The following is a 16320-nucleotide window of genomic DNA, read 5'->3' as shown; positions in this document are numbered from 1 at the left end:
TTTTTTCCATAATCTACATGTTTAGGGCAACTATTAGCCAAAAAAAATTAAATTCAAAATGACAGATTAAATGTAAGTCATTGGCCGTTTCCACTAAAGAATGTGACTGATGGCTCAAGCTATTGATGGGTTATTTGGTTCTCTATGGAATTAACCTGTGTATGTATGTTTTGGTATATGGACATATAGTTAGTGTGTTTTTTTTTGTTTTTTTCACTTTCTATACAGCTTTTCCGTGAGGCAAAAAGAACTGCTCCAAGCATCCTTTATATCCCTCACATTCATCTGTGGTGGGAGACTGTCGGTTTCACTCTGAAGGCAACATTCATCACTTTACTTAAAAACATCCCATCATTTTCTCCAGTTCTTCTACTTGCAACCTCCGATGTCAGATATGCTGAGCTGCCCTCTGAGGTATTACAAAAAAGAGACCCATGTTTTATACTTCACACCTCATTTTCCATACAATCGCTGTATGCATCTGGAACCATAGACCATATTCATAGACTTTTTGTGGGTCCTGTGGGCTGCACAATTTTTCCAAACCGTACAAAGGGACCACAAAATAATAAACATATACCTTATGTCTGAAGTATCCAAGCGTAAGGGTACACGTTTGCACAGTATATGTTCAGATCCTTCTAGAAAAAAGACAATTTTCATTTTCCCCTTTTTAGAAAAAATAAAGAAAGCTGTTCTGTTAAAAGTTCAGTTGCATCGCTTTTTGGCAGAATACTTGTCTGGGGGAGAAAATTGTAGTGGAAAATAGCCTTAATTTATTTATTTATTTTTTCACACCATTAAAATCATTTTCTCATCCAGTTGATTGGGGGACACAGTAATCCTAGGTATAGGCTTCAGCCGCTCGGCGGATCCTAAGCAGAAAGTGTTGAGCTTCTCCTACACCCAATTTCAGGAAGTGAGATAATCTGTTCCACCTAGTGGCAGAAGTCTATACCCGTGGTTACTGTGTCCCCAATGACAAGTGAGAAGATAATGCATAGCGCTCAAACAGTTTTACTGCATATACCAAACATTGAGCCTTGGTTTGCTTCTATGGTTATGCATTTCACTTCGGATGGCTTTTAATTAGATCTCTACTCGCCACTAACTTTCCCTATAGCTGAAAGAACTTTTCCTGGATGATTATGGGGAAGTTTTTCATGTTCCCCTACCCAGCAAGCAAGAACGGAGAGCTTTCTTTGAGGATCTTATCTTGAGTCAAGCTGCCAAGACTCCCACTTCAAAGAAAAAGGCAGGTTAGTGATATTTTCTATTGTGAATGTAAGAACTTAGTTTATAATGAGGCTTTAGTGTTTATATGTTCTAGTTCTCTCCGTATGTACAACCCTGAAAGTTTTCCCTGATTAGTTTTGCAGGCCCTTGAGATTCTACCAGTGGCTCCTCCTCCTGAACCTCGGCAGCTGACCGCTGAGGAGTTAAAGAGATTGGAAGAGCAAGAAGAAGACACTTTTCGGGAGTTGCGACTCTTCCTTAGAGATGTGACACACAGGCTTGCTATTGATAAACGTTTCCGAGCATTTACAAAGCCAGTGGACCTAGAAGAGGTAAATGCATTGAAAAGTATTTGCTTTGTATGTACTCTTGCCTCCAGTAAATACGTTGACTATTTTCATGAGATGTAACATTATTGGATAGTGTACTACTTTCACCTTTTGAAATACTTTGTCTTTTTTAAGTAAAAATGTATCACTATGTTTTGTGCAACTTTCTAAATACTTTTTTTTATTAAAAATAATTTTTACCTTTTGAGATACAGCTGCTTGGTATCCTGTATCTAGCGCTGAGACCTGTATCCCTCAGGTCAGCGGCACTGATGGTTCATTGACAGCGGGTCCTATGTGTCTGACACGCGGGATCGAGTTGTTACCGATCACATCTAAGTTTATAACTCAGGTGGATCCAGCACGTCATACATGCAGTACCCGCTGACACTGAACCAGTCCGTGCCATTGACGTGATTGATTCAGGTCTCTGTGCTAGATGCAGCTGCTCTGTATACAGAATACAAAGCAGCTGTATCTCAAGAAGTAAAAATTATTTTTAATAATTAGAAAGGCGCACAAAACAGACATTTTTATTAAAAAAAATATACATAGCCTTAAAGAGGCTCTGTCACCAGATTTTGCAACCCCTATCTGCTATTGCTGCAGATCGGCGCTGCAATGTAGATTACAGTAACGTTTTTATTTTTAAAAAACGAGCATTTTTGGCCAAGTTATGACCATTTTTGTAGTTATGCAAATGAGGCTTGCAAAAGTCCAAGTGGGTGTGTTTAAAAGTAAAAGTCCAAGTGGGCGTGTATTATGTGCGTACATCGGGGCGTTTTTACTACTTTTACTAGCTGGGCGTTCTGATGAGAAGTATCATCCACTTCTCTTCAGAACGCCCAGCTTCTGCCAGATCACGCTGTGACGTCACTCACAGGTCCTGCATAGTGTCAGACGAGCGAGGACACATCGGCACCAGAGGCTACAGATGATTCTGCAGCAGCATCAGCGTTTGCAGGTAAGTAGCTACATCGACTTACCTGCTAACGCCGATGCTGCTGCAGAATCAACTGAAGCCTCTGGTGCCGATGTGTCCTCGCTCGTCTGACACGATGCAGGACCTGTGAGTGACGTCACAGCGTGATCTCTGGAGAACACGGCTGTGTCTGCACTGCCAGAAGCTGGGCGTTCTGAAGAGAAGTGGATGATACTTCTCGTCAGAGCGCCCAGCTAGTAAAAGTAGTAAAAACGCCCCGATGTACGCACATAATACACGCCCACTTGGACTTTTACTTTTAAACACACCCACTTGGACTTTTGCAAGCCTCATTTGCATAACTACAAAAATGGTCATAACTCGGCCAAAAATGCTCGTTTTTTAAAAATAAAAACGTTACTGTAATCTACATTGCAGCGCCGATCTGCAGCAATAGCAGATAGGGGCTGCAAAATCTGGTGACAGAGCCTCTTTAAGTATAAACTAGGTAAAAGCCGCCAGCACAAAATGACTGGAATATTGTCACTTTAATATCTTCTAATCGGTCCTCCCAATAAAAGGTTTTACTGTTGCCATTCAGAACCATACAATTTACATAACTATCTAAACACCTCTACGCTGTTGTGCAAATTTCTTTCTCGTGTACCTATAATGGCTGAAGCTGCCCACACACATTAGACTGTCTGCATATACTGACGGCTTTCTAAAGTCTACCAGGGCCTCCGCACAGCGTGGATCAAGCCTGTGGAATTTCCACAAGCCCGACCCTTGGTTCTGCCAGGACATGTGATGCTGCTAGAAGTGTCTGGCAACCGCTTGTCTCCCTCTCCCTATTGAAATAAAGATGAATATTTGACCACGCGTGCATGTCTCTGAAGATGGTTGTCAGCCAGTTTGACTGTTATATATCGCTGTAGAGGCTTCTGAGGAAAACTTAAAAAAAAAAAAATATACGATCTTGAACGATAAATAACAATGTTAACTGGAAATAGTGTGGTCGTTTTGGTTTTTTTTTTCACATTACTGTAAATTTTATCTTTTTTATTAAGTAAACTTGAGGTTTTGATATTTTGATTTCAGGTTCCTGATTATGTTACAGTAATTGCACAACCAATGGACCTTTCAACTATTATAAGCAAAATTGATCTTCATAAGTATCAAACCATAAAGGAATATTTAATAGATATTGATCTTGTATGCAGCAATGCACTAGAGTACAATCCAGACAAGGACCCAAGCGGTGAGTTTTTATTAATGTTCTTGTATAACATCATTGTGTGAACTTTAATGACTCCCCCTCCCATTATTTATACCTATCCCATACATCAGTATTTCTCAATGTTCCTAAGAAAAGTTTTCCCAAGGCTATGATCATACTCTGTGCTGCCTATAAGAACACAGTGTAAGTACTCCCCAGAGACATGGCAGAGACTCTCCCCGGGGTACATGTTTAACAGGTTACTATCTAGGCTATAGCTGAGTCTTAAAACATTGTGATGGGGGAAAACTTCTTTACAATCCATGTACTGCAGTATGAGGCAGATACCTCTTAAAACCGCAAATCTGAGGGGTTGCCGAGATTCAGACCCCCTCACCGATCTAATATTGATGGGCTATCCTAATAGGCCATCAATTTTAAAGAACCAGTAACTGCTACTAATGTGACTTAGTGTATATATTTTTTCTTCTCTACACTTTCAGATCGTTTAATCCGCCATAGAGCGTGCGCTTTAAGAGATGTCACATATGCAATAATAAAACAGGAATTAGATGAAGAATTTGAAAAGCTATGTGAAGAAATTCAAGAATCTCGAAAAGAGAGAGGTAAGAGAAATCTGATTTAATCCGTATCTAGACTGATGAGAATAGACAATCGTCCTGGTTTCTTATTCACCCTCCACTTCTTGATGTATAAAATACTGCGTTTTTCCAAAAAGCCAAAACTTCCAACCTCATAATATAGTACTGTGATTCTCACTATCCCAGAAACTGCAACTAGTTGACAAATTCTTTTTCTTGTTACATTAGAGGACAAAGACCGTGGGTATAAGCTTATGGCAACAGCATATACCCGCATTCTGTCCCCCAATGCCAAAAAATGATTTTACGCTGAGTACTTAAAAAAAAATCCTGTTCGTATAAACTACTGATGAATGTAATTCAAAAAGTTATGTCAATGACCTTTAAATTTGTGTAAATCTACTCATCTAGGTTTTTCATCTTCAAAGTATACTCCATCTTATTACTATGTGCTTCCTAAAAATTGTACAACTCCGGATGGAAAGAAAACGGACATGGAAAACCCTGAAAAATTGTCTCGATTTGCAGCAAGTACTCCCAGCACAGGTGTGTTGAAACAGTCTTGATTTTCAACTTTGTGTAAATTCTGATCAGATGTTTTGTCTTAAAGGGCAGCTAAACGTGAGACACCCACCGATCGCTAAAACTAAGCGGCAGACGTACTCTTGTGAGCGCTGAGCCGCTTTTTGTTTCTGTTTGGTTTTTTCCCGGAAATCGATTTGTAGCGGTTTACAGGCTCAATGACATTCTATCGAGCCCGTACAACGCTACATTGGTTCTGGAAAAAGCCGAAGCGCTTCGGCCACTTCGTTTTAGTGACTGGTGGTTCGTTTTAGTGACTGGTGGGGGTCCCCCACCAATCAAAACTTCTGACATGTCCGTTTGTTGAATGTTTAGTTACCATTTAAAAGGTTATTCCCAGAATAGACCTTTCTTGCTTATCATTGGGGTACACAGAACACTGTGGGTGTAGGCTGCTGCCACTAGGAGGAGACACTAAGCAAAAAAGTGTTAGTTTCTCCTACACAGGCCCTCCTGCAAACACGCTTATTAATTTTAGCTTCGTGTCTGTTGGAGGCAGACGCTCTTCTTGCCAATGGACAGTGTGACAAGCCCATCAGAGCTCGTGTGGCGTCCACTGGCCCAAGGGTCATCCAGCCTGCTCTCAAACGGGTCTCCCTCACACCAGAGAGGTGCCCTGCTGGTTTGCAGCTGAAAGATAAAGCAAAGAGAATGAAATGGAGGATTTAAGAATTAGGGGAGCATGAGGTGACGCATAGTTGGATACTACCGTAGTCCCGATCATGTATCTTTAGCGCCTCCATCCTTTTTCGTCGATGCAAGCATCGCTTGCCCTCCTGAGAATTTAACCCCTGGTCTCTTCAGGCCTAACTTGATTCTTTACTTTCGTCCTTGTAGTTTAATCACGCCATCTTAAGCATTTGCTGTGCTCCGTTCAACCACCTCCCCTTTCAGGCAGCATGTAACCTTTAGGACAAGGATGCCATCCGAAGCCCCGCCTGCTCCAGAGTCGGTCCCACTAAGCCGGACTGGGCATGATTCTTGTCTTTGGCAGAGGCTGACCTCCCTAGGTCTCCCTATCGGTTATGGGAAACCTGGGGCAGTCTAACCAACCAATCCTTCCTCAGAAGACTGGCCACTGCACCTCTGTGTGAAGGCCGCCCCCCCTCACAGGGGTCCTTGTATAAAGGGCCTGGTCTGATTCTCACCTAGACCTTTAGTAGTCCAACTTCCCTTGACCGGAGGTTCGTTCTGAAATAAAGGCCCCTTCACTAATCTCCTTTCGCAATGTCATACGTTTTTTCCTACCCACTTGGTCACAAGTCTCTCGAACAGTAGAAGCTTCCCCCAATGGCCATTCCTCCTGCTCCAAATGCGTGGATCTGAAGACCTGGCCAAAGCAGCTGGCTTGGCCTATGGTAGAATCGCCAGTCTATCAACTGTCTAAGGCTTCCCCCTTGGCAAGACCATACCTTCTTTAAATGACCAGGTCACCTTGTCAACGAGCTGATGGATAATGACCAGAGCGCACCTCCTAACCGGCCAGAATGGCGGGAGAGCGTCCGATAGGCACCCTCAGGGGGTTGACTAAACTGGCAGTCAAGACTAACCACAATCCTGACGCTATAAAGACAAATAAAACCAAAAAAGAGCGCAGTAGATCTTAGAAGTAGGTAGTGTCTGCCTCCTATGGACACTAGGCTAAAACTGATTATTCTAGTATCTGAGAAGGGAGGTTATGACCTGCCTGGGCGGAGAGCTTTTTTTTCCCCTTTACCACCTAGTGCTGGCAAGGGCCTATACCTATGGTGCTGTGCCCCTCAATGAATTAAAAAAGGGTTTTAAGGTGAGTAGGAAAATCCAATTTTATGAAGAATTAGCCATTGAAAATTCTGTGACACCCCCTTACTGGTGCCTGAGCTTGCAGTTGTAGAGCTTGACTAAAAGCTTATGAGTTATGCAATACCTTTTTGAGCTGTATTTCGTTTTAATTCGTGTTTTTTTTTTTTTTTTTTTGCCTTGGCTTTCAAAGGAAAGAAAAGATATAAGCGGAAAAGTCGTTGGAGCTCTGGCTGCATTGATAAAAAGAAGAAGGTTTCACGGGTTGATAAAAATAATGAAGAAAGTGATGCTGACCACGAACCGCAAGAGTCCAGTTTGGATCAGACTGAAATAGACCTTCTAGACGAGTCCTCATTGGAAGCAGAGAGTAGTAATTTGGAAGGTGAAAATTCGACAAAAGAAGCCACAAAAGCTTCTCCCTTTAAGGATTCATTTAATTCAACATTTGAGAAACCTGTGGAAAATCCTTCACCATCCGAAAATGGTGACCACGTGGAAACAAACGGTACGGCTGCATTTGACTAATTCTGCAATTGTCCTAGATCCTTTTTGCTTTGTCAGTCTAAACTGGGCATATGTAAACAGCAGTAAATTCCATTTATTAGATCCTATGTAATCTACGCATGCTCTAGCTTGGCATTAGTACGGTGAAGTAGTTATCGTCTTTGGCAAACACTATTGATTACCATCTGGAACTCCGAACCACGTTTCCACCAAGTTAAAGGGGTTGCTAGGCTATTCCAATAGTGTCCAATCGGTGGTTGTGTCCGGCTTTTTCCTTGGACTGCATAGTTGACCATTGATGTAAAAGGCTGACCATACGGCTTTCGGTAAAAGCAGAGCCAACACTTTCCTAGCGCCACGGTCTCTGTTCTAGTGATCGGACATTGACGGTATATCCTAGCGATTATGCTCTCAATATTTCTACTGTGACCAACCCTTCTAAGAGATGCTCTCCTATATCATACATCCGCTTTAGCTTTCCACATTATGTGGAAAAGTCTGAGTATTTCACTGACCGCTATTTCAGGTACGGCCACCTTTTACAATTGTTTTGTAACTGTTAACATTGGCAAAGATGGGGAAAGTATACTGGTTGGGTTTTACCGGTTTTAAAAAATATTTAACAGACAATGCTTGTCTGAGCCGGTCTTGTTATCACAACGTTTTTTTGGTACAGGAACTGCGTCGGAATCGCCGCAAAATATTCCCCAAATATCCCTCCACTGATTTCAATGAAAGCAGGAGGCTTTTTTTCTTTTTCTCGGGTGGTTGACCAGACGCCAAAAAAAAGTCATGCCCTATCTTTGAGCGGCTTTCGCCTCCTAAACCTCCATTGAAATCCATAAGAAGTTTAAAAAAAAAAAGTGCATTTTCTTAATATAAAAACAAAAACCGATTGCATTTCAAAATCTGCCTCAAAAATCCTGAAGGAGATTCCAGGCAGATTTTTTTTCTCTGTGAACATACCCAAAATATAGATAGAAAGCTGAGAGGTGTTGAATATGAGGTCGCTAGATAGATAAGTTAGGTCTAAAGGCCCTTTTACACCGGCCGATGCAGCGAGCGCCGATCAACGAGACATCGTTGATCGGCGCTCGTTTGCTCCTGTCACCCGGAGCTATGGATGGGGACGAGCGGTCGTTACTCCGATCACTTGTCCCCATCCATTATCCTCATGTCGGCAGCGCGTCTCCCTGTTTACACACCAAGATGTGCTGCCGACAACAATAATATTTTACTTTTTTAAAACTATACGACCAGCAGACCATCGCTCGTTTGCTTGTTCATGAGCTGATCGTTCCCCTGTTTACATGGTTAGTACGATTGAAAAAGACACATGTCCAAGTTTAACCTAGGGATGGGAAAAGGGAATGCAAATGTTATATGAACGCTTGTCTGCCCGATAATCGCCCAGTGTAAAACCACCTTTAGTCCTTGATTTTGTTTGCAACCCATTTCCGTGGAATATGAGTTTATATGGCTTAGATTTTTAGGCTGCTTTCACACTACAGTTAGTACAAGTTTACCTCTCATCCGTTCAGTGGAAGAGAGGATTGAAAGATTCAATGTAAAGCAACGGTTCCGTTAGAATTACCATTGATTTGCCAGGTGCCCTAGATGTCCGGAAGAAAAGGCAGACATCTTTCACATGTTTTGGTCCTGCGGGTTTTTGGGGACCTTATGGAAAGAAATGTCAGTTACTGGGCCGAGTGTTTGAGGTGCGGATTCCGTTGGATCCCGTGGTAATGCTGCTGGGGTATGTTGGTGACCTGGAGGGGGATAGGTTGTCCTGTTTGGCAATTGCGAAAATATTATACCAAGTTAGGAAGGGAATAGCAAAGCACTGGCTGGATGCGGAACCACCCTCGAAGCAAGAAATTATAGGTGCGCTTAACTTTCAGGTTCTGATGGAATACAGGATATATTCCAAGAGGGGTCCAGGAACAAGTTTGAAAAACAATGGGCTAGGTGGATTGATCACTCTGGTGTGCTTCCTCAGAACTCCTGGCGCTCCACGCGGTGGTTTCAGTTTAAATGGTCCTGAGGTTCCAGGGAATGCTACTGGCACATGGGGCACTGGAGCAGGGGTGGCGGGTTCCCACATTCGGGAATGGTGGTACTGACGGGGGTGTGCATATGGGGAGTTGAAGGGGGAAGGGGAGCGGAACTGGGGAGGAGAAGGAGATAGGCTATGGAAGCCTGTGACGGCCGGCTGGGGGTTGCGTTGGGGAAAGGGGACTGTTTTGTTGGAAATACATGCTTGGGTCTTTGAAGCTCTGTTTTCACAGCTTATCAGATTGTATAATGACTTGTACCGATGTGTAGTCTGTTTAATAAACTTGAACTGATTAAAAAAAAAAATAATTACCATTGATTTCAAAGGTAATTATTTTTGTTTGCTGCTTTCCATTTGTCTCCGTTCGCTAGGTTTATTTTTTTATTTTTATTTTTTTTTTTTTTACGGACGCAAAAGTACAGTCTGCAGAACTTTATTTTTTATTTTTTTTGTTTCCGTGGAAAAAACCTGAAACCTAGCGAATGGAGACACAGAAAGCAACATTACCATTGAAATCCATGGTAATTCTAACGGAACCGTTGCTTCCTTCGAACCTCTCTTCTTCTGATAGATGAGAGGTAAACTTATACTAATGGCAGTGTGAACCTGGCCTCAGATCGGTGCTGTGATTCCCACCTAAATAAATAAATATATATATATATATACACATTTTCTCATGTCTTTTTTTTTTTTGTTGTTTTTTTTAATGTAAGCAGATGTGTGTGTTTTGACAAAGGCCCGTGGCAAACAAATCCACGTGGAGCAGCAACACCTTATTAGCATGGATATACTTACTGAGCCAGCACAGACCTTTCAAGTCAATCACGAGCACCTTAAGGCAAGTTTTAATATTTCAATGTCTTTTGTGAGAGAAAGTGCTGTTAAAAGTATACGTGAAGTAACCCAAATATTACATGTCTGTAAGGGGTTTTCCTGCCTTAAGTGAAAACTGAAGGGCCCCTTCAGCATTTTTCCTGCACAATGCTGCTCCCGTCCAGGCGCTGTAGAGAGAACTGCAACTTTCCCCATTCAAATAAAAGGGGGTATCCACAAACCCTGGACGAGAGTGGCGCTGCACAATTCAGAATCCATCAATAAGGGTCTCGGCAATTGGACCCCCACCGATTAGTGAGAGACCGCATATGCCAGCGATATGCTGTCACTTATTTTTGTGGGTAAACCTCTTTAAGGAACATCAACTTTGGAGTGAATGTTTCACCCCTGCAATTTTACGAATCCAGAAAGTTTTTAAATAAAAAAAAAAGGCTATGATCTGTAATCTGGTTTATGATGATTTTGGTGTGGATTATATCCCTAATTGTTTTTTTGTTTTTTTTGTTTTTTTTCCCTTCTAGGGACTTTTGAACAAAGTTATTAATAAAAGCAGCAGATATAATGTATTACAACTGGAAAAACTTTATGCGTTGCTGTGCCAGTGTATTTACAGACACCGTAAAGACTATGACAAAACACAATTAATACAGGTAAGGGGGATGAAAGCCGCTGCAAAACACCCAATAACTACTTTACTGGAAAAGCCTCTCACTAACCGCCTGTGGGACAGACTGCAAGCAAATGGTAAACCCGGCCTGTTTCTTGGCCTTTTCTGGGATCACTGGCAATTCGTCAGAATCTTGTTGCTGCTGTTCAGGCAAACAAAATGACAGTCTACTTGTTGCGCTGCTACTCTATTTGAAGGCGTCTTTTGCAATAAATTTGCATGAAAACAAAGGCACAATAAAATTGAAACCTTTCTAATAATGAAATGAGACCCCAATTTTTTTTCCTGATTAAATTGCTGCTGCTATTTGGGGTAAAATCTCACCCCCCGCCCCGTCCTAGAATTGCCTTCACATTGTAACGTAAGCCCAACCTAGTAGACTTGTTTGTACTTGATAGCCCATTCCTTTTGAATTGACTCCATCTAATGCTACACGTACTTTACAAAATGAACTGATTTGGGGTTTCTGCACTGGACCTGCGGGTGGGCAGCTTGGTTTGGATGGGGGTTTCCAGTCAACAATATAGTCCTACTAAAATCTACATGTGGCATTGAACTCTGCTCCCAATAAGAAGTGATCTAGGTTCAATAAACTGAGATATAGAGATAAAGATATATATATATATATATATATATATATATATATATACGCAGACAAATCCAATACACAGGTCAGCACTCCAAGGTAAAGTGTAAAATAAGGATCCTTTATTCACCACAAGCGCAACGTTTCAGCCCTGCTCAATGGGGCCTTTCTCGCTTGAGAAAGGCCCCATTGAGCAGGGCTGAAACGTTGCGCTTGTGGTGAATAAAGGATCCTTATTTTACACTTTACCTTGGAGTGCTGACCTGTGTATTGGATTTGTCTGTGGATTTGTGACACTGGTCGTGTGTCTGAACAGGGACTTGCACCCCACACTGGAAGAACGGTGCTGCTTTTACTTTACTAGCTTATATATATACGCACATACAGGCTTGTGTAGATTTGGCACACTTCATATTAGGGAAGTCACGATACCAGAATTTGGACTTCGATACCGATACTTCGTTTAGTATTGCGATTTCGATACCAATTTAGATACTTTTGCCAACAGTAATAAAAAAAAAAAAAAAATCTTCCGTTTTCTGATGTGACGCGCGACGTGATGAATTTTGAACGCGCCTCACATTAATAGTAATCGCATCATGTTTCTCAGTCATAATGGGTTAATGTGCGAGGTACATATTAATGTGAGGAACATGGAGGGTAAATTCATCGCACCTCGCGCCTCACATTAATAAGTGAATGAAAGCCGTGTTTATTTCATTTTTTTACAGCGTACACATCATAAATGATGCAAAAAAATTGTTGTGCAGGTTATTACGGCCGCGCCATTACTGAATGTGTGTATTTTATGTATTGAGACTTATTTTAATGTTTATTGTAAAAAAGGTGAATGTGTATTTTTTTTTAAAATTTAACAATACTTTGTTTTTACTTTTATTTGTAAACTGTAATGTACTGACATATATCAGATATATCCCAGTACATTAGCCTGTGGACAGATAACACACAGACATATATCAGATATGTGCCAGTACATTAGCCTGTGGACAGATAGAAACACAGGCAGTTGTTAGGACATACTTTGGTATGTCCTAACAACATGAAATATGGTAAGACAGCCCTGGGGTCCGTCAATAGACCCTGGGCTATCTGCTCATATATGGTATGGCCCTCGATCGCTTCACAGGAATTCCCTGTGACTCGATCCAGGGGCATCCCCCCTGCTCATTTTCCCCTGAATGCTGCAGTCAGCTGTGATCGCAGCATTCAGGGGAATAGCAGCGGAGATGAGAGGTTTCTCTGATCTCTGCCGTTATAGAGTGCGGCTGTGTAATACAGCCATTGCCCCGCTCCTGACAGGAAGTGCGCGCGCGGTCAGCATGAGGTGATGCGGCCGGCGCTGCACTAATGATCGGCGGTTTAGGCACTGGAGACAGAACATGGGGGTGTTTTGTAGAGCGCCCGCCATGTTCTGTCTTCAGTGCTGCCGCTCATTAGTGCAGCGCTGGCCACATCACATCATCCTGACCCCGCAAACTTATCATGACTCAGGAGCGGGGCTGTGGCTGAATTACACAGCCGCAGCCGCGCTCCCATACATTCATGTGTTACTATACTGAGCTGTGCGGCCGCAGCCCCGCTCCCATACATTCATGTGTTACTATACTGAGCTGTGCGGCCGCAGCCCCGCTCTCATACATTCATGTGTTACTATACTGAGCTGTGCGGCCGCAGCCCCGCTCATACATTCATGTGTTACTATACTGAGCTGTGCGGCCGCAGCCCCGCTCATACATTCATGTGTTACTATACTGAGCTGTGCGGCCGCAGCCCCGCTCCCATACATTCATGTGTTTACTATACTGAGCTGTGCGGCCGCAGCCCCGCTCTCATACACTCATGTGTTACTATACTGAGCTGTGCGGCCGCAGCCCCGCTCATACATTCATGTGTTACTATACTGAGCTGTGCGGCCGCAGCCCCGCTCTCATACATTCATGTGTTACTATACTGAGCTGTGCGGCCGCAGCCCCGCTCTCATACATTCATGTGTTACTATACTGAGCTGTGCGGCCGCAGCCCCGCTCCCATACATTCATGTGTTACTATACTGAGCTGTGTGGCTGCGCAGCTCAGTATCGAAATACAGGAAATAACGGTATCGAACTGTTTAGGGATGCAGAGTATCGAAACAGTATCGAAGTTTTGATGCACCGTGCATCCCTACTTCATATTGGGCTGTCTGTGTCCGTTTATTTATCTTTCACCTGTTTCTTTTTTTCTTCAGGGAATGGAGAAGGAGGTTCTGCATTTCAGAGTTTGACATCGTTCGCTGAACTTTTAAATTGCTTCAAGATATCATTTATCTAATATATTAAGTGTATAACTGTACATATTCTGATAGTCCAATCATGCGATATGTTCTGAAGATTCTGTTTTTAAAGATTTGTTATTTTACGGATATTGTATATAGGCAGCATTTTTTTTTTTTTAACCTTTTTGGGCTGATAGAATTTCTTTCATGGGCTTGCTATATTAATAATGTCTGTATTCCTCCTGTCTATGGCATCTCCTCTTATCCTGGGAACACTTCATTAGGATTCCACCACCACATCTCAAGGCGGCCTGTTCATTTCAACTTAAAATAACCACTGGTCTTCCAGTGAACGCAAAGCTGCGCCAAATAAGATTTATGTGGTCATTTAAACATCTCTAGCCTAGTCCACTGTAGCTGCCGCTCTCCTGCTGTCACTATGAAATTTCAGGTAGGAGACGTGCAGGTACACTGACAGCAAGTAGAGATCTTTACATTGGTGAAGAATGGAAATGTGAAGTATATTAGAAAAGTGTACATTATCCAATAAAGGGGTATTCTAACCATAGACCGCTGCGGCCCCAGCACTGTATCTTAAGATGTGACCAAAGAAGACCCAAAAATGAATTTTACTTAGCAGGTTTACCTTCAATCCTGTGGAGAAACACTTATTAACATATCATGATATCACCAGGAGTTGTCCCAGATGATGAACTCCGCTTTTCTACATCTCTCGACTGTTTTTTGGATCGGTGCGAGGGATAAGAAATCACGGAACCTAAAGTCTATCAATTCTTAATTTGCTGTAAAGTTTAATTAAATCTACTGTTCTCTATTATCAGCCACTTAAGGCTGTGGAGAGGCTGACTAATGTTCGACTGCGGAATCACTGAAAAGTCCTGGAAAATCTTTCGGGACCCTCCAGATCCATTTGCGTGCTCACGTGACTGATGTCGGCCATTCCTCTTAAGACGCTTCTGTTCCTTTATGAGCTGTGAACTGGAGTCTATTTTTAAGTCTTGTATTTTTTCCTCTTGCTAGGGATGAGTCGTAAAATTTGATAACTTCCCAAAACACGTTAAAATGTCCGCTCAATCTTATTGGCTGTTACCCAGAAACTGTTTTCATGCTTCTAAGAGTCTTTTATTGTCTTGCCTTTCTTTCTATTACACTGTACAAAGCTGATTTTCACATATTCTTCTAAATAAATAAGTCACAATAAATGTAAATCTTGAGAATTGTGTGTTTTTTTTTTGTTTTTTTTTACAGCAGCGCTGTAAATGAATTTTATGATTATATGAAAATGTTTGGCTTTGTTCACAGCAAATAGTGTAATCTGTGGTGTTCGGTGTGTTTTTTGTTTTTTTTTGTTATGCAATGCTTTACTTCATACAATTTTCCTTTGAAAGGAATTCATAAAAATTAAGGTTTGGCTAAAAATCTGACCCAAGCAGAGCCGGAGACACATGTCTACATAGTTTAAGATGTGCAGAGCTATGTATGTCTATATGCACATTCTATATATATATTTTCTTGTAAACTTGAGAAGTAAACATGCAAAAAAAAAACACAATATTAACAAATTTAAGACAATTTTTCTAGTAAAGCATTATAAATAAGTTATGGAACCACTTATTTTCTTACGTTTTTCCAAGCTTTTCCCACACTTCAATATGTGAGACATCAAAAACCCTTATTAGGCTGCGTTCGCATCTGCATCAGGGCTCCGTTCCGTAACAACGGAGCCCTGACTAACAGAAGCCATAGGTTTCCGTTTCCATCACAGTTGATTTCAATGGTGACGGATCCGGTGCAAATGGTTTCCGTTTGTCTCCATTTTGCAGGGGTTCCGTCGTTTTGACAATCGATAGCGCAGTCTACTACGGTATTCATTCCATCAAAACGACGGAACCCCTGCACAACGTGAACAAACGGAAACCATTTGTACCGGATCCGTCACCATTGAGCTCAATGGTGATGGAAACGGAAACCTCTGGTCTGTTGGTCAGGGCTCTGTTCCGGCGGTACGGAGACCTGACGCAGATGTGAACGCAGCCTTAATAGTAATATTCACAGCCTCCTTCAATAGTAAATACTCCAACTATTATTCATTTGGCAGGTGTTTTGTTTTTTGGGTTTTAAGCTCTGCAAAGCTCATTAATTTTCCTTCATTTTATAATCTGTTCTGTCTCCCTTTTTATTTAAAATATTTTCCACTTCCCATGTTCTTTAACCCCTTCCCGACAAGTATACATCATGGAAATCCAGTGCTTCCCGCAAATTGTCGTATACTTACGACAAATGGATGGCACCAGAGTCTCTGCCATCCCCGGATGTCAGCTGTAATGGTGGGGACTGAAGTTAGCTTTGATTTTCCCCCCCCATTAACCCCTTATATGAAGCGGTCAAGTGATCGCTGCATTTAAGGTGTTTGCAATCTCATCCGCACCCCAGCAATGAAATTGCCGGGGTGGCAGTGGCTGCAATGGCAACCGGAGGCCTAATAGTGGTCTGCCTAGTATGGAAACCTACCGGGCCCCTGCCTGGTGGCGGGGCCTAAAAGGCTTCCGTAGCCGTTGGCAAGATGGCGGTGGATGTTACAGCTGACATCCACCTGTAATGGCAGGAACTGGAGCTAGCTTACGTTTCCTGCCATAACCCCTTAGATGCAGCGATTGTTGCATCTTAGTGGTTGACAGCAAATCGTCTGCCCTGCTGCTATGGCA

General features: G+C 42.2%; 1 protein-coding gene across 2 annotated transcripts in view; it reads left to right on the top strand.

The window, feature by feature from the left end:
- Positions 1–14832, top strand: part of ATAD2 (ATPase family AAA domain containing 2) — a 46404-nt gene extending 31572 nt beyond the window's left edge. For both annotated transcript variants that reach the window (XM_075825765.1, XM_075825766.1), the window contains exons 19-28: positions 229–414; positions 1124–1259; positions 1372–1568; positions 3589–3748; positions 4210–4332; positions 4720–4854; positions 6863–7177; positions 9949–10070; positions 10588–10716; positions 13568–14832. In XM_075825765.1, the coding sequence (XP_075681880.1) occupies positions 229–414; positions 1124–1259; positions 1372–1568; positions 3589–3748; positions 4210–4332; positions 4720–4854; positions 6863–7177; positions 9949–10070; positions 10588–10716; positions 13568–13603 (1539 nt within the window). In that variant the 3' untranslated portion in view covers positions 13604–14832. The remainder of the gene's footprint in view (positions 1–228; positions 415–1123; positions 1260–1371; positions 1569–3588; positions 3749–4209; positions 4333–4719; positions 4855–6862; positions 7178–9948; positions 10071–10587; positions 10717–13567) is intronic.
- Positions 14833–16320: the final 1488 nt, after the last annotated feature.

Source organism: Rhinoderma darwinii, chromosome 5 (genome assembly GCF_050947455.1).
Source record: "Rhinoderma darwinii isolate aRhiDar2 chromosome 5, aRhiDar2.hap1, whole genome shotgun sequence".
Lineage (NCBI taxonomy): Eukaryota > Metazoa > Chordata > Amphibia > Anura > Rhinodermatidae > Rhinoderma > Rhinoderma darwinii.
This window is presented reverse-complemented; position numbering and strand designations above follow the sequence as displayed.